Below are 22,018 nucleotides of genomic sequence, written 5' to 3' on the forward strand. Positions count from 1 at the left end.
CCATGGCTAACAGCACAAAATCCCACTTCTGTTGTTGAAAGAAGTGTGTGCAGGTGGATAGACCCACAGTTAGAGAAAAAGAAGAGGGAACTGTGTGGGAGTGATTTCTTCAGCAGCCAGCCTACAATGGGGAGCTGGGGAAAGTCTGTGAATATAGAAGAAATGCTGTCACTTGGAGCTGCACTGATTCTTTTTTCAGACTAACTAATGGCTCAGATGGTGGAACAACCAAACGATGACTAAAAAGTGAGTCAAATGCTTTCAAATCAAATCATTCCAGCGAAGCAGGAACACAGGCAAGCAGAGAACAGGTCATTAGGGGTTCTAACCAATATTTGTTAAACCTGAAGAAACTCACTCTCCTTAATGACTGCCTCTTTCAATCTAAGTCATTTTGACATTAGTGAGCTGGGGACAATCGATCTTTATTACTAGTGACATCTACTGATCAGCTCTGAACAGTGGGGAAGGGAGCTGCCTGGGGGAGGGGCAGAGGTTGTACACTTTTCTCAATCCTGATTTGTCTTCCTTCTCTCCTGCGGTCTATCCAGCATGTCTTTCAATTATCCCAAAGGGTATCAGAAAATTCTAAAATTGGTGTCTTGACATTTTTGAAAACGAACTTTCATTTAAATACAAAATTAGCTCACGTTAAGAAGAAGTAAGTGTAGGGAGAATGCAGGCGAAGAGAGGCTTGTCATTCAGTGGAACCTCAGGGCATGCAGCCCCCAGCGACTAAAATGGGCAGCCAGGTGTGGAAGAAGTTTGAGCTCTGGCTCTCATGGCAGCTCCACGTGGGCCCACAACAGACACGTGGTGGGCCCCTCGTCTCATCCCCCTCCCCCTTCCTTCTGCTAATTTCTCAGTTTTACATTCTCTCCCTAAATGTTCACTTTCTATTTTGTAATTCAGTTTTTCCAAAAGCTTTTTGATGAGGAAACCCTGAGAAGATGGGTGTTTTTTAATGGCCTGGATATTTATCAGAAAACAAAGCCCCTTTCCAATTTTCTGTCTCTTGTGCTGAATTTATTATTTTACATCTTTCAAGCAATTTGTCTATTTCATCTAGTTGTCAATTCACTGCCTGGTTTAATGATTGTATCATACCTTTCTGTAAGCATACTTCAACAGCGTCTTATATGGTTTTCTGTTTTTTTTAACTTCTGCTAAGTGGTTAGAAAAAGAAAACAAAGCTTCTTACCACATTTATTGGAACTGGAGCTCATCAAGAACAAGTAGAAGTACCTCCATTCCAGTGGTATCAGGTATGTGTTTTTGTCCCCATCTTACTCCCCTCCTTTTGAGTGGTGATCAGGAGGACTGGAGAACAATGTTTATAAGCAAAAAAGAAAGGACCTCTCCCCACAGATCAGGACTCAGGCAGAGACAGGAGCATCCTTCAACCGAAGCTAGTCACTCTCCTTACTCTCTGCTCTCTTCTCCGAATAAAGTCACTTAGATGTGAGGGTAATACATTCTTTTCTTTTTTATTTTGGTAAAGTACATACAATATGAAATTTGCCCTTTTAGCCATTTTTAAGTGTATAGGTCAGTGGCATTAACTATGTTTACGTTGTTGTGCAACCATCACCACTGTTCATCTCCAGAATTTTCTCCTCTTCCCAAACTGGAACTTTAGACACATTAAACAATAATTCCCCATTTCCTCCTCCACTAGATCCTGACAAGCACAATTCTACTTTCTGTTTCTATGAATCTGACATTTCTAGGTACTTCACATAAGTGGAATTAAATGGCATTTGGCCTCTTGGGACTAGGTTACTTCAATCTGCACAATGTTCTCAAGGTTCATCCATGTTCTGAATGTGTCAGAATTTCCTTCTTTTTCAAGGTTGGATAGTACTCCATTGATGTATATACATTGGTCTGTTGGTGAACATTTGGGTTGTTCCCAAGGTAACATATTCTTAACTTAATCCCACAATTTAAGACTTTCAGATCATTCAAGTTCAACTCAGTTCAAGGGTAACTCACTGTGCTAGGTGTGCATGTGGTACAAAGGTGAATCAGACATGGTACCTCTCTCTAGGAACTTATGCCACCTTGGGAGAGGAAGAAAGAAAGAAGTAAAAGTAACTAGCAAGTGCTAATCAGCTACTGTGTGCCAGGTGCTTTGCCCAATCACTGCAAGTATTGCTCAGAATAACTTTGTGAGGGGGAGACGATAACATCCACTCTTCAGGAGAAAATGAAAGCTTGAAGACCTTAAGTAACCACCTCCAACGTGCTGAGACTGAGATTCAAACCCACGTCTTGGATTCAGAATCCTGGGTTCACTCCTTTAGACATGCCACTCCTGCTGGTCCAAGGCAGAATGTGACACATCCCGAGGGAGGTGCTACAGAAAGGCAGAGAAGAGACGGCCACCCACCTGAGGGGGAAAGCTCATGGCAGAAGGAGGTCTGGAGGCCAGGAAGGCTTATGTGTAACAAAGATAAGGGAGACGAGGAAACAGCTTGAGAAGAGGAAGGTGGAGACAAGCAGTCCCAGTATACGCTGAGAGACCAGTGCTGCCGTCCAGTGTGGGCTGGAAGGCAGAGAGGGGCCAAGTCCTGGTCATGGCGAAATGCCAGCTCAAGGAGTCCGAACGCCACCATGGAGACAGTGGTGAGCCACTGTAGGGTTCCGAGACAACACACCATTCTAGCTGCCCTTTGGGACAGTCACCAAGGCAGTAACATATAACGGGAATGGAGAGGGAGGGGGTAGATGAAAGGTAGGAAAGTGAGTTAGGAGGTCACTGGAATTAGCAGACATGGCATGATTAGGCAGAATGGAAAAGAGGATGTGGAGGTGTAAGACTTCTTAGAGGTGGAGATGACAGAACTTGGCCATGGATGCATTTGAATAGGTGATCATACATCTTGGGACACCTGTTCTCCTGGTGTAATCACTAATAGCAGCCTTTCACTCTCAACTGTGTCCAAGTCTGGACAATAAAGTACATGATCACACTATTTAGGAATAAGAAAACAGCATAAAAGATGACTCTAAAAGATCTTGAAACTGGATTAATAAGGAATGTGGTAATATGGAAAAAAAACATGGAAGGGAAATCAGGTTTTTTTGGAAAGATGATGAGTTTGGATTTAGACATGCTGAGTTTGCTGAAGTGAAAATTTATTTAAGGGAGAGAAGCATCTTGCCTGTGGATTTACGCTGTGTGACATGAAGAAAGGCATCATTGACCTAAAAAAAAAAATCCAAAAAATGTGGTCAGACTTGCAACTATGCATATTTCGACAAAGATTTGATGCTGGTTCAATTCTTAAAATAGCTAAAGTATTAAGATGTCTCCAACAAAATGTATGTAACTATCTAATGCAATATTAACTAAGTAACTGATCATCACAAACTCACAGGAAAACAATAAGGATAATCTAACCTCAAAATTTTTCTGTCTAAACTATAATTTTTAACATTATCAGATAAATAACATCAGGTAAAAAGTCTTCAGGTCCGTCCATACTCTACTGTAATATTTCTGAATATTCTAGCTTTTGAAAAGAATGGAGCCACTGCCAGAAGGATCAATAATGTAATTTTTTACATCTTTTTCTTTCTATTTAAATTACCTTGTTTTCAGTGTAACTGAAATTACAATCTCTCTGAAATCCTTTTTTAGAAGTACAAAGGTATAAAACATAAATTAAAAACTAGCCAGAGTAATCAAGATTGTGACACTGGTGTAAGAATAAACAAACAGGTCAATGGAACTATTACAGAACCCAAAAGTAGACCCACACAAATATAGTCAGCTGATCTTTGACAAAGGAGCAAAAGCAATTCAATGGAGGAAGAATACTCTTTAAAAAAAAAAAAAAAAATGGTGCTAGAACAACTGAACATCCAATGCAAAAAAAATTAATCAAGACACTGTCCTTATATCTTTCACCAACTTAACTCACAGTGAATCTTACACATATATGTAAAAAGCAAAACTATAAAACTTCCAGAAGAAAACAAGAAAAAAAAAATCTAAGGCACGTTATGGTTGGCAATGAGTTTTTTTAATATAACATCAAAGCATAATCTAAGAAAATAAAAATTGGTAGGACTTCCCTGATGGTACAGTAGATAAGAATCTGCCTGCCCATGCAGGGGATACAGGTTCAATCCCTGGTCTGGGAAGACTCCACATGCCGTGGAGCAACTAAGCCTGCGTGCCACAACTACTGAGCCCAAGCTCTAGAGTCCGTCAGCTCCAACTAGAGCTACTAGAGCCCATACTCTGGAACAAGAGAAGTTACCACAATGAGAAGTCCCTGCACTGCAACTAGAGAGTAGCTCCCCAACTCTCTACAACTAGAGAAAGTCCTCAAACAGCAACAAAGACCCAATAAATAAATAAAATTAATTACGTTTTTAAAAATTGGTAAGTTGGACATTATTAAAACTAAAACCTGCTGCTTTGCAAAAGACACTTCAAAGAATAAAAATATAAAACACAGCCTGGGAGAAAAGTATTTGCAAAATATATATCTGATAAAGAACTTTAATCTAAAATACACAAAGAATTCTTAAATCTCAACAATAAAAAAACAAACAACCCCATTTATGAATGTGCAAAAGGTCTAGGCAGACATTTTACTAAAGAAGACAAACAGTAAATAAGCCTATGAAAGATGTCCATCATATGTCATTAGAGAATTAAACCAACAGTGAGATACTACTACACACCTGTTGGAATGTCTAAAATTCAAAACTAACAGCATCAAATTCTGATAACGATGTGGAGTAATGGCAACTTTCATTCATTGTTGGTGGGAATGCAAAATGATACAACTACTTTGGAAGATAGTTCAGCAGTTTCTAATAAAACTAAACATATTCTTACCATATGATCCAGTAATTATGTTCCTAAGTATTTACCCAAATGAGTTGAAAACTTATATCTACACAAAAAGAGTGTTTATAGCAGCTTTGTTCATATTTGCCAAAACTTGAGAGCAACCAAGATGTCCCTCCGTAGGTGAATGGGCAAACAAGCTGTAGTATATCCATACCATGTAATATTATTCAGTGATAAAAAGAAATGAGCTATCAAGTCATGAAAAGACACGGAGGAAACTTACAAGATATCAAAAATTATTAATATTTCTCTATATCAGAAATAATCAACTGGAAAACATAACAGAAAATATTGTTCTCAAGAGCAACAAAAATGACAAAAATGAAAAGTACTTGTAATTAACATAACTCAGGCAATCCAGAAGACATTAAGGAGAAAACCTTTAAATTCTATCTAAAAACATGAAAGATCCAAATTAATAGCAAAATATCCCTGTTTCCAAATGAGAAAACTTAAAACTGTAAAACCATCACTACTCCCCCAAATTAATCTCTGAAGTCAACACAATTCCATTCAAAAGTTCAGCTAGAGTTTTGAGGACTTTAAGAAATTTATTTCAAAATTTCTCTAAAAGGATAAAGATTCACAAATACCTAAGTCATGTTTGAAAAAGAACAGGTGGAAGAGCTACTCTTCCAGATACTGAAACATACTTCAAAGCTATAAATATAAAACAGTGCAATACTCTTATCGGAATAAACATGTGAACCAAGGAAACAGAATAGAAAGCAGAGAGCAGACACACACATGTGTACCTGGGAACTTAAAATAAGACAAAGGTAGTATCACAAATCAATAGAGAAACAATGAACTACTGAGTCTGAGAAAGCAAGCTCATTATAAGGAGAAAAATTAAAATTGATTACCTAATTTATACCTAATGCAAAGGTAACTTCAGATGGATTTAAATCCTTAAATGTGAAATGAAAGTACAAAGTTAAAAAAGAAAAACAGAGAAAAAAATCACTGTGAACCAGGGAAGACAAAGGACTTATTAAATAGCTCCCAAATAGCACTAATCACAAGGCAAAACATTGATGTGTTTGATTATATTAAATCCAAACAAAGTTGACATACACTTGACAACTTTGGAAGGACAGATTTTCTCAAAGCCTCAAACTAACATTGTTGTTTTAGTTGCTAGGTTGAGTCAATTCTTTTGCAACTCCAGGGACTGTAGCCCGCCAGGCTCCTCTGTCCATGGGATTTCCCAGGCAAGAAAACTGGAGCAGGTTGCTATTTCCTCCTCCAGGGGATCTTCCCGACCCAGGAATTGAACCCACGTCTTCTGCACTGGTAGGTGGATTCTTTACCACTGAGCCACCTGGGAAGCCCCCAAACTAACAAGTAGAACCTTGTTAATCACACTGTGGTTCAGGACCACAGGCTTCTGCATCATCTGGGAGCTTATTATTAGAAATGCACAGCCTTAAGTCCCACCCCACTCTTACTGAATTATAATGTGTATCTTAACATGATTCCTGTGCACATTAAAGTTTGAGAACCATAGGTCCAACAGGAACTTTTGCAAATTAGTAAGAAAGACAAAACCCCCACAGAAAACTTCCAAAGGGCTTAAATTACAGTTCAAAGAATTGAAGACCTGAACGGCTAGCAAATATACAAGGAGATACTTAAATTAATTAGAAACCAGGGAAATGCAAATTAAAATGGTAAAATACCACTTTATGTGTATCAATTTGAATAAACAATCAGAAAGCTGGAAAAAAAGTAAAACTGAAAGTTGCTCAGTCATGTTCGACTCTTCACAACCCCATGGACTATACAATCCATGGAATTCTCCAGGCCAGAATACTGGAGTGGGTAACCTTTCCCTTCTCCAGGGAATCTTCCCAACACAGGGATCGAAACCAAGGTCTCCCACATTGCGGGCGGATTCTTTACCAGCTGAGCCACCATGCTATATACCGACGGGTGGTAAATAAATAAAAATATTCTCATGCATTGCTGGTAGAGGCGTAGACAGGGCAAGTCATCGTGGAGAACAGTTGGCAGTCAGATGAAATAGGCATCCCATGACCCAACTACCCTATTCCTGGGAAAATACTCCCACAGCAACACTTGCACAAGTCCTAACAGTCACCCATGAGACTGTTCATTACAGCACCAATCACAGGGGCAGGCAATCACATCAATTTTATCTTTAGCGAAGGGATCTGTAAACCATGGTACATGTGCAGACTATCACACAGCAGTGAAGGGTAACGAACATAGGAACAGCAAAGTGAGGGGATCTTAAAAAGACAGAACTGGGACTTCCCTGGTGATCCAGTGGCTAAGACTACACTTCCCAATGCAGGGGGCCCAGATTCGATCTCTGGTCAGGAAACTAGAGCCCACATGCCGCAAGAAGATCAAAGACCCCAAGGGCCACAACTAAGACCTGAAGCAGCCAAATAAATCAAATTTTTTTTTAAAGATGGCACTGCATGAAAAAATAAAAAACAGAATAAGATCTACCGCACATTTACATCACTTGAAATAAATTAGCACACAAAATGATTCTGTATGTTTTACAGAGAAATATAAATCCAAAGATAAGCATCAAACACATTATAAAGACTGACTGTGAGGGGAGGAAAGGAAGATAAAGGGAGTAAGTAAATAGAGACAGCCATAAATATACAGACATAAAAGCCAAAGAGGGGCCTTGTGTGGTCCAACAATGAAAATGTGCTTTGAAAGAGGATTTTGATTAACCAAGCCTTTCCTCTTGAAGTCCTCCCCCAAAAGCATAAGAAAAATAACTAAATAAAAATAAGCACAGAAGCAAATCAAACGTGGCAATCTCTCCGCAGCATGAAATCCCTGGTTTCTCAAGAACACCTGTCTTTCAGGGCTGTGTGCCTTACAGAGACCTTCCCAATCTATGCAGATTTAGATGCATTCAGAAGAGGTGGGAGACATCTAAGACAGATGTCTGAAACACTCATCTTCACCCTGTCAATAACTCAAAGGTACATCTCCAGGTGACTCACAGCTGCATCACTCTCCCTGTCAGTTAGAAGTTTCTTGTTCCCGGAGATCTGTCACAGGCCAACAACAGAAAATACTTGGGGAAACAAACATAATTGGAGAGAGTGGTATTTCTCTTCACCTGGCATCCTAGAGACATGAGGAATCCTCTGCAAATGAATGTTAACATAAAAAGAAAGCTGTCCCTTCAAATGTTAAAACTTATTTTTAATCAGTCTGCATATAAACCTTTATAAAAATGTAGCACATTTATCTAACTTCTTTAAAAGATAATATGGGGGACAGAAGGAAATAGAACCTTTTTGTTCCATGACTTGGGACTCGTAATTCTGAATATCCATTATTCTGCCTTTTGTTTTTTAGACGCTCTGTTAACTCTATGTCCAGATGCTACCTCTGTTGTGACAGCTGTTTCTAAAAATAACCCAGCTCTGTCCCTTTCTACCTTTCAATTGCTAGCTGGACTGGGAAAATAAACAACTGGTGGTGTTGAAACTAGATATTTAATGAGTGATAAGACTCTCAGTCAGAGACTAGGAAGTGAAGCACATGGCTTTAGACCAGAGTCTTTTGCTAGATAATTCAGATAGCTGGGGACATCCTCCCTCCGCCACTTCTTCCATATCCTACAGGCTATGTCACAGAAAGGCTGCTCCATACTGATGCCTAGATAGATTCACAGACTGAGAACCCAGAACCCTGGTTCTCTGCCCTGCAGGGGCTGAAGTCAATTACATTTGTCTCTGGAGACAAAAAAACCTAGAAAGTAGGGGCAGGGTGAGAACCTGTTTTAGGTTCTGCTGTTGGAATTTTTAATTAGCTCATCAGACAGGAGTAATCAAAGTAACCTGTATGTGTGTGTCTGTGCTAAGTCACTTCGGTTGTGTCCAACTCTGTGACCCTATGGACTGTAGCCTGCCAGGCTTCTCTGTCCCTGGGATTCTCCATGGGCAGCCATGCCTTCCTTCAGGGGATCTTCCTGACTCAGGGATGGAACCCAGGTCTCTTAAGTCTCCTGCACTGGCAGGCGAGCTCTTTACCACTAGCACCACCTGGGAAGCCCCAATCAGAGTAGCCTACGGTTCCCTAAATACATTATGCTGATTCATGTTTCCCATTAGAAAGCAGCTCTTCCTCCTAACAAGCACTGTCCTCAGACTGTCCCAACTGAAAAAAAAAAAAAAAAGAAAAAATTCCTTAAGTCTTACAGAATGTACCCAGTGAACATTTGATGAATAAAACAAACTCATGAATGAGTAAGTATATCGGGGACTGAGTGGGATTGTTTTTAAAAGGTAGAAATGTTTAGTCAGTGATACACTGTCATAGTTGAATTATATTTATCAGACCACTGCTCTGATAGAAGCAAATCCAAATCTTCTTTTACAAGTCAGTCAGTGCATTTCACCAGAAAAGATACAGCTGGCAAAGAAGCATACGAAAAGATACTCAGGATCACTATTCACTAGAGAAATGCAAATTAAACCCAGAATCAAATACCACTACACACACTGAATGGCTAGAATTAAAGACAAGAGCTGACAACACTAAGTTCTGGCAGGTGCAAAGCAACGTTCCTACATTGTTGGGGGACATGCCAAATATTACAACCACTGGGATAAACAGTTTGATAGTTATTAAAAGGTACACATATAGTATCAGACCAGTACAATGCTTGTACTGACATGTTCACACAGACAGTCGTTGCCATTTCCTTCTCCAGGGGATCTTCCCAATCCAGGAATTGATCCCAAGTCTCCTGCATTGGCAGGTGGATTCTTTACCACTGAGCCACCTGGGAAGGCTGTATACTGAAGCACCAGTTTCTAATCCAGAATATACCAAAAGAAAGAAAATATAAGTACTATGGGCTTTGAAATAAATGCAATAGTAGCAACCTTGCCTTCAAAATCATGGGCTGTACAGCCTATTAACAGAATTGCTTCTCAGTAGCTGAGGTATAGAGAGCAAACTACTGATTTGTCTAGCTTGCCCTTCCTTGAGGAGCATAAACATCTGTTATATTTAGAATTCTGCATAAATTGCTTTTAAACTGACATTCTTTTTTTTTATTGAGATATAGTTGATTTACAACATGTTAGTTTCTGGTGTACAACAAAGTGACTCAGTTATGCATGCGTGCTAAGTCACTTCAGTCACGTCTAATTCTTTGCAACCCTATGGACTATAGCTCACAAGGGTCCTCTGTCCATGGGATTCTCCAGGCAAGAATACTGGAGAGGGTTGCCATTTCCTTCTCCAGGGGATCTTCCCAACCCAGGGATCGCACCTGTGTCACTTATGTCTCCTGCATTGGCAGCTGGGTTCTATTAACACTAGTACCACCTGGGAAGCCCCCATTCAGTTAAATATATACTTTTTTCATATTTTTTTTCATTATGGTTTATTACAGAATATTGAATGTAGTTCCCTGTGTGTGTGTATATATACACACAAATATATACACACATATATATATCAGAACCTTGTTGTTTATCCATTCTATATATAACAGTTTACATCTACTTATCTCAAACTCCCAATCCATTCCTCCTCACCTCTTGCCCAAATGGGGGGATGTTCTGTTTTCTATCAGAGTCTTAAATTGGTATTCTTATCTAATGATGTTATCTAGCCACCATTGGAGACTGGAGAGAGGCAGGTGGGGGGTCTGCTGCTCAATAAATAAAGCCAATCAAATGTTTAAATAAAAAAAAAAAGGTTAAGCATAACACCACATGACCTAGAAATCTCAGTCGTAAAGTAAATTAAAATGTTCAGTTCAGTCCAGTTGTTCAGTTGTGTCTGACTCTTTGCGACCCCATGGACTGCAGCACGCCAGGCATCTCTGTCCATCCCCAACTCCCAGAGTTTACTCAAACTCTGTCCATCAAGTCGGTGATGCCATCCAACCATCTCATCCTCTGTCGACCCCTTCTCCTCCACCTTCAATCTTTCCCAGCATCCAGGTCTTTTCAAATGAGTCAGCTCTTCCCATCAAGTGGCCAAAGTACTGGAGTTTCAGCTTCAACATCAGTCCTTCCAATGAACACCCAGGACTGCTTTCCTTTAGGATGGACTGGTTGGATCTCCTTGCAGTCCAAGGGACTCTCAAGAGTCTTCTCCAACACCACAGTTCAAAGGCATCAATTCTTCAGCACTCAGCTTTCTTTACAATCCAACTCTCACATCCATACATGACTACTGGAAAAACCACAGCTTTAATGAGATGGACCTTTGTTGGCAAAGTAATGTCTCTGCTTTTTAATATGCTGTTTAGGTTGGTCATAGCTTTTCTTCCAAGGAGCAAGCATCTTTTAATTTCATGGCGGCAGCCACCATCTGCAGTGATTTTGGAACCCCCCAAAATAAAGTCTCTCACTGTTTCCATTGTTTCCCCATCTATTTGCCATGAAATGATGGGACCGGATGCCATGATCTTAGTTTTTTGAATGTTGAGTTTTAAGGCAACTTTTTCACTCTCCTCTTTCATTTTCATCAAGAGGCTCTTTAGTTCTTCGCTTTCTGCCATGAGGGTGATATCATCTGCATATCTAAGGTTATTGATATTTCTCCTGACAACCTTGATTCCACCTTGTGCTTCATCTAGCCTGGCATTTCTCATGATGTACCCTGCATATAAGTTAAATAAGCAGGGTGGCAATATACAGCCTTGACGTGCTTCTTTCCCAATTTAGAATCAGTCCATTGTTCCATGTATGGTTCTAACTGTTGCTTCTTGACCTGCATACAGATTTCTCAGGCAGCAGTTAAGGTGGTCTGGTATTCCCATCTCTTTAAGAATTTTCCAGTTTGTTGTGATCTACACAGTCAAAGGCTTTGGCGTAGTCAATAAAGCAGAAGTAGATGTTTTTATGGAACTCTCTTGCTTTTTAATGATCCAACAGATGTTGGCGATTTGATCTCTGTTCCTCTGCCTTTTCTAAATCCAGCTTGAACATCTGGAAGTTCATGGTTCACGTACGTTTGAAGTCTGACTTGGAGAATTTTGAGTATGCAAATTTTACATTTGAATATGCAATTATACCTCAATAAATCTGACTTAAAAAAAAAAAGTCAAGCCATATATTATTAAACACAAAAATAAATTTTCAATATTAAGTGTCAGTCTGGGTTCCCTAGAAAATATGGCCTGATAAAAACATATGTCCTAGTGCTACACTGCAGTGCTAGCGGGGCAGGATGAGGGAAAGTGGGGTGAATCAAGGAAGGAGGAAGAGGAAGCACGAGATGAGTGTTACCAATCCTGAACTGCTCATAGCTTCAGGGGGACAGCTGGCTGTTGTCCACATGGGGCCTCTCCAGAGAGGCGGTAATAGGACCCAAGGCACATAGAAACAGCCATCAGGAAAAGAGAAAAGGCAAGAGATTTATCTCCAGTCTCTCACTTGTCCCAGCTTGCCCAGTTGGGAGGAGTTCCCCCACACTTCTGGACAGTGTTACCCAGAGCCCCGCATCTGGTTTCAGGAGAAGCTAGAGCTTCAGCAGCTCCCTGATGAACAAAGCAGCGACTTTGCCTAAGATCAGCTCTATACTTAGGGAAAGTACGAGACAGCCAACAGCGTCAGGAGACGGACCCTAGGGATGGGCCCTGGGCTGCATCGTTGCAGGGACAAGAGAAGTGTGATAAGTGGCCAAGGCCTAGGGCAGGTGGGCTGGCTGATGTGAGGGGCCCATAAACTGGGTCTAGAGCAATGGACTAAAATAATACGCATTCTATCAAAACAGAGTAGTTTAATTCTTTAGAATGTTCCACAGATACACTAAGGAAACCTCAAACAATTTCTACCCATTAAATTTGTTCACGGGGTGATCTCACCCAACCTTCACATAACAACAAGTTCAGATCCGTGAGGTGTAAGTGCTGTGTCAGGTCGAGATGTGTGTGAGTGGCTCCCTACAGTAAAGAAACCCAGCACACCCAAATAATGCCACCCTCTGAGCACAGTGCCAATTCATGATCCACCCATCATGGTACAGACATAACAGTTCAGAAAACAACAAATTCTAGTAAAAATTCAAAATCTGGAGACTGTGTCTCTAATCCTGCCCTCTCAAGTGTCAACAGCCTTCCCAGGTGGCGTTAGTGGTAAAGAACCTGCTTGCCAATGCAGGAGACATAGAAGAGATGCTGGTTTGATCCCGAGGTTGGGAAGGTCCCCTGGAGAACAGCATGGCAGTATTCTTGCCTGGAGAACCCCATGGACAGAGGGGAGACCTACAGTCCATAGGGTCACAAAGAGTCGGACACAACTGAAGTGACTTATCCTGCACAGTGTCAATGCAAAGTGCTAGAGTTCAGAGACTGAAAAAGCTCAACTCTGTTATTTTATACTGACTACACATTTTCCCTTAAACATGTTTGTTATGTGCTTTTATGTGTATTATCTTATTTAATTGCCAACCCTAGGAGACTGTGTCAGGGGAAACACTGACTGCAACCGCCCACCCTGGCCAGGTAGGACCAAATGTAGTAACCATTTGTGTGAGTTATTTTACAACAGGAAGTCCTGGTAAGGAACATGGAACTAACAAGCACCACCCAATGGAAGAATCCGGGAAAGGTCAAAAGGAGACTCCACGTGTCCTACGACCTCCCAGAATCCTCCTCCCTGACATCCATCTTGGCTGAGCAATGTATGCACCACCAGGAAGGACCCTGGGTCAGAATGACTGGCCAGAGATAACCAGGAAACTAATCCCATCACCAAAAAACCCAAGACTGCAAGCCATGTGGCAAAGCAGTTCTTCTAGTTTCCCTTATTCTCCTGCTCTCCACCTAGGCACCCTTTCCCAAAAAAGTTTCTTGTTTTGTCAGCACCTGTATCTCCTCAGACAATTAATTTCTGAGTGTTAGGCAAGAACCCACTTTTGGGCCCTGGAAGGGGCCCCTCTTCCTGCAACAGTTGGGTATGTTACTGCCCTCCCAACAGATGAGGGAACTAAATCACAAAGATGTAAGTCACACAGCCAGTTAAGTCACAGTACCAGGGTGTGAGTTCTGGTGGTCTGACCCTAGAGCCCCATAATCTCAATCATTCATCCGACAGATACTGGGTACCTGGCAGAATCCAGAGACACAGGGGCGCAGCAGCACATGGTCCCTGCCTCCACGGAGTTTATGGACTCTGGGAATGACAAGCATGGAACCGGTAATTACAAGTAATAAAGGAGAAGCACAGAGGGTTACAGAAGTTCATACCTGATGCCTACTAAAAAGGCTATGATATAAGGTGTGTGATCATGTGAAACAGACTAGAAGCTGGGACCCTTTGCTGCAGTGCTTACACTTGGACAAACATCCCCTGGAGCAACAGGACACAAAGAAACTGGAAGGGACTAAAAATAACTGCATGAGCACTTCCCTGGTGCTCTAGTGGTTAAGACTCCCTGCTCCCAATGCAGGGGGTTCAAGTTCAATTCCTGGTCAAGGAACTAGATTTCACATACTGCAACTTAAAGATCCTGCATGCTTCAACTAAGAATTTGCATATCACAGTTAAGAGTTTACATGCTGCAACTAAAGAACCTGCATGCCGCAACAAAGACTGAAGATCCTGCGTGACACAACTAAGACACAGAGCAGGCAAATATTCTTTTAAAAAATAAAGTAACTGCACACATGTGCAGTTGGGGCAAATCATGAACAACATGATACAAAAAGGTGAAAAACCTACCTGCCACTTCTGAGTTGTTGGGGGCAAAAGCAGGGGGCTGCGGCATGATCCCTGCAAACAGCACCACCAAGGGGGTAGGCAGACCACCTAAGCCCCTCTCCGGCCTGACCCATGATTCTACCCCTACCCTCACCCCATTTGAGGGACCAGTTTGCCCCACTTCAGGGAGTGAGCAAGGGAAACTACTCCTTTTTTTGCTGTCTCTGCAAAGCCTTGCCTGATTTCTTCCTCTGGCCTCTTATCAATTTCTATTGATTAAGGAGTATAAGAACTCTGGCCAGTAACAAAATTAACATCAACTATCAAGGTCAAACCAATACTCTACATATTCAGGGAAAATATAAGATGGGAAGCACTGATATCTCTGGTATTATAGAAATACAAATACAATGGTCATTTTCCAAGTCCAAGCAGGTTCTGACAATTGTGTCCAATATGTTAACTGATGTACATGAAAAAAATATTATTACCCAGGCTTTAAAGTTTAGTGAAATTAATTATAATTTCATTTAATCTTCATTTTAAAAACTCAAGACTCCTGGTCACTTTAACAATTAGTTTGTTCACATAGATGCCTCCATGACAGATGGATAAACTCCATACTCTAGGATATGGTTTCTAAAAATAAACTTTCTGATTTAAGGACAGAGTTTGACCTTACCTTAAGGAGCTCTGATTCCAGAGTCAGAGACACACCTGAACTAGATTCCAGGTCTATCATTACTACATGTCATTGGACAGGCTTCTTACCATTTACAAGTATTGATTTCTTCATCTGTAACATGTGATAAAAGATTGTTCATACTTCAAAGGTTTGTTGTGAAGATTGATTAGAAAATGCCTGTAAAGTGCTTAGCACAGTTCTTGACCCATAATAAACACCTACTGTCTGTGAGCTGCCATTACTACTATTATTCTAAATAGCTTGCATACTGAAAGAAGAAGAAAGGGGAGAAATAGTAAATGGACAGAGTGTGAATGAGATGCTTGAAATGTGTTAGGGAACATGGTCTCAGAGAACAGTTACTAACAGAAAAGTCCACAGAGTGGAAAGAACTAGAAAAATCCTATATGCAGAGTCCTCATTGCAAAGGAAGGCAAATGGAAGCTGAGAACTGTTAATAGTTAGTTAATCTGTGTTTAAGAGAAGAGTGAACTTCAATGTGGGTAATTAAAACAATAATCCACCTCTAGCTTTCTTTCATGTCTGAGCAGTACCTAGAACACATCAAAGGAGAGAAGTAACAGCTAAAACTGGCACGTTTCCACTTGGGTACTGCCTGACTGTTCTTATATTCTATCAACAGGTGGATATGAGCCTCAGGTAAAGCAAACTTCAGTTTACGAGTCACGTAATATAGGAGGAAAGGGACACAGAAATTCTCTAAACTGATGGTTTTCAAGTTTTTAAGCTACAAAACCTTTTCTGAAAAGAAAAGCATGAACACAAGAACATGCAGTACTGAGGTCCCGGGGCTTCCCTGATAGCTCAGTTGGTAAAGAATCTGCGTGCAATGCAGGAGACCCCTGTTTGATTCCTGGTTTGGGAAGATCCACTGGAGAAGGGATAGCTACCTACTCCAGTATTCTTGGACTTCCCTTATGGCTCAGCTGGTAAAGAATCCGCCTGCAATGCGGGAGACCTGGGTTCAATCCCTGGGTTAGGAAGATCCCCTTGAGAAGGCAAAGGCTACCCACTCCAGTATTCTGGCCTGGAGAATTCCATGGACTGTATGGGGTTGCAACGAGTCAGACATGACTGAACGACTTTCACTTTCACTTCACTTCACTGAGGTTCCAGCAGAGATGGAGCCCCAGCACCAAGCAGCTCACCCTCATTCAGAATGTGGCTCAGAAGTATAAACTGAAGGCTACACATACTATCCCTCGACATTTTTTTGGCCATGTCATGTGGCTCATGGGATCTTAGTTCCCCGACCAGGGATTGAACCTGGGCCCCAGCAGTGAAAGCACCGAATCCTAACCACTGGACTACAAGGGAATGCCTACTTTTCAACTTTACAGATGTGGAAAGTGAAGATCAGAAAGGTGAGGGGACTTCCACAAAATTGCAAATAGATGGGGACAAAGCTGGAAACAGAATCCAACCAGTTTTCTGATGGCCAATCAGGTTCTCTTTTTACCACTGAACATTACCTTCTTGACTGACATTCCAAAAAGATGAGGAAGAAAGTAAACCATGTTTGAGAAGAATGTGTCTCATCTCATCATAGGAAAACACAAAAATGGAAAGCTGGAGAGAATGAAACCTGGCAGCTTGGGCTCCACTAATCTGCATATGAACAAAACATCGCCCCCACCAGTGGCTGATTAGAGTTATCAAAACAGTCTTTTGAAGAATAAAACATATTAAGGAAAAAAAAAACCAACTCCATGAATCCCCTGGTAGTCCAGTGGACTCAGCACTTTCACTGCCAGGGCCCAGGTTCGATCCCTGGCTGAGGAGCTAAAGTTCCACAAGTCAGGCAGCACTGTCCAAAAATAAAACATCCCTTCACAGTGAATGTCTAACAGATTTGCATTTACAACAACATTGCATATGCATGCACATAATTACACTTTAGAGGACGTTTAAGCCACATTAATGGAACTGTGAAGGAATGGTAAAAGGGCTTGAATAGCCAACAAAATTAACTACAGTGACTAATGGATGAATTATAGTCATATGATACCGAGCGTGATTTGTTGTTCTGTTCACAGAACTTCAGCTTAGATCATCTGGTTGTACTTTAAAAGAGTCTGTATTCTAAAACCAAAGGTCAAATGAAAGGCTTCCTTTTTAAACTTTTTTGCTGTGCAGTTGAGAGTTCATATCAACACGAGTAAATCATTTTCTAAAGTACTATCACAACCCTCTGTTTAAGACACCAGTGATGTAGACAGAGCCTTCAAAATCCAGCTCCTTCATGGCCTTCACAGTTTCAGTTTCCCTCTGACTTACTAAGCCTGAGTATACAACTATACAACCTACAAGACAGAGAGAAATCCTATGACCCTTTAACCTGTGAGACCCCATTGTGTTTTCACCCTTTAATTTCATATAAGGAAGATATACAGTATCTAGAGAGAAACTGGGGCTTCCCAGGTGGCTCAGGTGGTAAAGAATCTGCCTGCAATGCAGAAGACTGGGGTATGATCCCTCAGTTGGGAATATCCACCCCCTGGAGGAGGGCAGGGCAACCCACTCCAGTGTTCTTGCCTGGAGAATCCCATGGACAGAGGAGCCCAGTGGGCTAGAGTCCATAGGGTCTCAAAGAGTCAGATACGACTGAAGTGACTTAGCACACATGCATTCAGAGAGAAACTATCCCATAGTTTGACACATTATCTCCTGGCCTTAGCTATATCACTGGGAAAGATTGAAGGCAGGAGGAGAAGGGGACGACAGAGGATGAAATGGCTGGATGGTAACACCGACTTGATGGATATACGTTTGAGCAAGCTGGGAGTTGGTGATGGACAAGGAAGCCTGGCATGCTGCAGTCCATGGGGTCGCAAACAGCTGGACATGACTGAGCAACTGAACTGACTGACTAGCTATATCACATCCCTTAAGAGTGTCTCAGGGGTTTCCCAGGTGGCGCAGTGGTAAAGAATCACCTGCCGATGCATGAGACACAAGAAACATGGGTTCAACTGCTGGATCAAGAAGATCCCCTGGAGGAGGAAATGGCACCCTACACCAGTATTCTTGCCTGGGAAATTTCATGGACAGAAGAGCCTGGTGGGCTACAGTCCAAGGGGGTCAAACACGACTGAACAACTGAACACAAGGGCATCTCACCTCTTCCAGTTTAAAAATCTCTCCAATGTGTGGCTGGATGCGCCCTTCCTGGCAGTACTGAAGTGCTGAGGACAGGCTTCTGGAGAAGATGGGAAAGTTATGGTGCCGGTATCTGCCCCAGTACAGCCCCATAGCAGTAACATTCTTCAGGAGCAGAAGATTGGCTGGTAGGGAAGCAATGGTTCCTCCAGCAAAACCTACCACCACAATCCTGCCCTCATACGCCAGGCTGAGGGGAAAAGGGGGAAAAAACAAAGATAATAAAAGACAATGCATTAAAAAAAAAAAAGACAATGAACATTCACAGCCATTAGGATGGCTACTACTAAAGATAAAATAGAAAGTAAGTGTTAGCAAGGATTTAGAGAAATGGACCCCTCAAGGAACACTGGTGAGATTGTAAAATGGTGCAAATGCTACGGAAAACAGCATGGAGGTTCCTCAAAAACTTAAAACTAAAACTACCATATAACCTAGCAATCTCACTTCTGAGTCTATATGCAAAAGAACTGAAAGCAGAGTCTTGAAGAGGTATTTGAAGAGCCAAGTTTACAGTATCACTATCTATAAAAGCCAAGAGGTGGAAACAATCCAAATGTCCATCCACTGATGGACTGGTAAACAGAAATTGTTATATACATACAGTAGAATATTATTTAGCCTTAAAAAGGAAGGAAATTCTGTCCCATGTTAAGACATGGATGAACCTTAAGGTCATTACAGTAAGTGAAACAAGCCACTTACAGAATATTGTATTATTGTATGAATGAATATTGTATTATTCTGCTTATTTGGGGTATCTAAAGTAGTCAAATTCATAGAAACAAAGTAGAAGAGTGATTACCAAGGGCTGGGGAGAAAGGGAGAAGAGGGTTGTTTAATGGGTACAGAATTCCAGGTTTTCGAGAAGAAAAAGTCATGAAGGCCTGTTTCACAATGTAAATATATTTAACACCACTGAACTATACATTTTATAGCAGTTAATATAACAAGCCTTTTGTTATATACTTTTTACCACAATAAAAAAAAAGAATGAGGGAAGAAAAAGCAATGGGCAGTAATTAAGAGGGGCAGAAAATAGAATAGAGCTTATGGGAGTTGGCAGGCAGTTGTTTAATGGGTACAGAGTTTGTACTGGAGATGGTTACACAATATTGTGAACAAGTTGAATTGTACACTTAACATGGTTAAAATGTTAAGTACTAGGTTACCTGTATTTTACAACAATTAACCAAAAAAAAGCAACATGCATTAAATCCCCAGTTGGGAATTCCTCTTGACCTTGCAAACTGGCAGGGGGGAACCATCCTGCACCAGTTTGGATTTCTCAGTAGGAAAAGATAAAAATAAACCATAAGCAAGAAAGAGTGTAGGGAGCCAGAGGAACTAACGAGTCTTGTAAGGGGACTACACAGATTCCTTCTGTGGGCAAGCTGCTCTCTCTGCTTCTTCTCCTTTAAACTAAGATAAAACACAAAACTATGCTTGCAGGATGACATGAGAAATGAAGCTAATATTATCAGAGCACTGCAGACTTCCTGGTTGAAACAGAATGAGAATTAGTATAGATACAACAGTCCCATGAAATGTCCAGTGATTTTTTTTTCTTTATATAAAACAGGTCAAGAAGACACCTATACTGGTGGTAGCTTCGGAAACCAGTAAGATCAAAAGAGACTCTCCCTTGATGCGTAGTGAACTGGGGGTCTGCCACCCCAGTAATTCTTACATCCCAACAATGATCTCCTCAAGAATTACCCACAGAGGAGAATTTGGGGGAGAATGGATACATGTATATATATGGCTGAGTTCCTTTGCCATCCAACTGAAACTATCACATTGCTAATCAGCTATAGTCCAATGCAAAATAAAAAGTTTAATTAAAAAAAAAAAGAATCACCCATACCATGTATATAAAGTAGCTAGTGGGTGCAGGCAGAGCTGAATTTAACACATGTATAATTTCTAAAGCATTTGATATTGCCAACTAGAGAGTCTGCGGTTATTTTATTTTTTTGGATATTTTCCAGTTGGCTATTTTGTTTTTGCTAAATTTAAGCATTTCCTGATTTTCCCTCCGCTTCTATTCCTTTTCACCCACCCACTCAGCTGTTCCCGTTGCTGCCAGTGCCTGCAGGAAAAGTGAGCAGCAAAAACAAGAAAGCAGCAAGGCCAGAAGGAAGCCAAAGGTCCGGGAAGGTTTCAGCATAGCCCCCGGCCTAGCCCACCCAGGAGGACCACTTCACCTACCTGCGGAGAGCCTCCAGGAAGACGTCTCCTCCCACCATGTCAATGACCACGTTCACCCCGCCACTGCCCACCAGCTTCCCCACTGCCTCCTTAAGGCTGCCCCGACTGTAGTTCACGCTGGACTGTGCCCCCCTCTGCATCGCCAGCTGACACTTTTCATCACTTCCGGCTGCAGCTATTACCTACATGAAGAACACAACACTTCAGATGGTCCAGAATATGTAGCAAGAGGGGCTCGCCCGGCCCACCCCGCCTCCAAACAAAGGGTGCTGATCAAGGAAACCAATGTGACCTCTGTCTTAGCACCAGCCTCAATCCAGCACAGCAGGCCCATCACACAGCATCAATGCACTGGCCTCTCCACGCCCCACTGACAACCGGGTCCACATTTCCAGGAACCCTGGAAGCTCAATGGGTCTAGCTAAGAAACAATTCAGGAGACACAATGCCCTCTCCAAATGAAAATTAAAACCACTATTTATTTCTGTGCTTAATTGTTCAGTCATGTCCGACTCTCTGCAACGTCATGGACTGTACCCCCGAGGCTCCTCTGTCCATGAGGACTCTCCAGGCAAGAATACTGGAGTGGACTGCCATGACTCCTCCAGAGGATCTTCACAAGCCAGGGATCGAACCCAGGTCTCCCACATTGCAGGTGAATTCTTTACCATCTAAGCCACCAGGAGAAGCCCATCATTTATTGAGTACCCATTATGAGTCAAGTAGTAAGGATACAACCTAAATACCAAGCTTGGAGCCAAGAAAGCATGATCCAAGCAGTATGATGGTGGAAGCACAGAGGGCTCCGAAGTGCAAGCTAGAGGCACCTAACCTAGAGCTAGAAGATCAGGAAGGGCTTCTCAGAGGGTAAAACATGATTCAGTGGAAACAGCTTGAAGTCAGACAGACCTAAGTTCAAATCCCGGCTCTGTTACTAACTAGCTGTGTTACTTAAGGCAAATTACTTAGTAAGAACTAACACTTATATAGTGCTTACTCTTTGCCAAACACTATTCTAAATGCCTTACATATATATTAATAACTCATTTCATTTTAATAGCCCAGTAATATACACATTATTACCATCCCCATTTTGAGGATGAAGAGACAGGCCAAAGAAGTTGAGTATCTTGCCCAAGGTCACACAGCTCATGGGAGGCAGAACTGTGATCCAAACTCAGGTAATTCATCTCCAGAGTTTATGCTTTTAACATTTGTCTGTATTGCCTTCCAAATTCTCTAAGTTTCAGTTACCCATCCATAAACTAAGATATATTTTTAAAATTAAAAGGAATAAGTACTTGGGAAACAAAGTGTTAGATAAATTGAATCTATTGTTAAATATAGGCAGTTATTTATTCTATTTAAACCTCATAAGAACATTATGGGGGACTT

The 22,018-nt window shown here is 41.4% G+C and overlaps 1 protein-coding gene across 2 annotated transcripts in view; it reads right to left on the minus strand.

The window, feature by feature from the left end:
- Positions 1–1,445: 1,445 nt before the first annotated feature.
- Positions 1,446–22,018, minus strand: part of LOC136168526 (quinone oxidoreductase-like protein 2) — a 31,547-nt gene continuing 10,974 nt past the window's right edge. The window contains exons 8-10 of one of the 2 annotated variants that reach the window (XM_065936110.1): positions 20,624–20,805; positions 18,374–18,602; positions 1,446–3,210 (exon numbers count right to left, since the gene is read on the minus strand). In XM_065936110.1, the coding sequence (XP_065792182.1) occupies positions 3,142–3,210; positions 18,374–18,602; positions 20,624–20,805 (480 nt within the window). In that variant the 3' untranslated portion in view covers positions 1,446–3,141. The remainder of the gene's footprint in view (positions 3,211–18,373; positions 18,603–20,623; positions 20,806–22,018) is intronic. The other variant, XM_065936109.1, reaches the window with a different exon arrangement.

Source organism: Muntiacus reevesi, chromosome 5 (assembly GCF_963930625.1).
Source record: "Muntiacus reevesi chromosome 5, mMunRee1.1, whole genome shotgun sequence".
In the NCBI taxonomy this organism is placed as follows: Eukaryota; Metazoa; Chordata; class Mammalia; order Artiodactyla; family Cervidae; genus Muntiacus; species Muntiacus reevesi.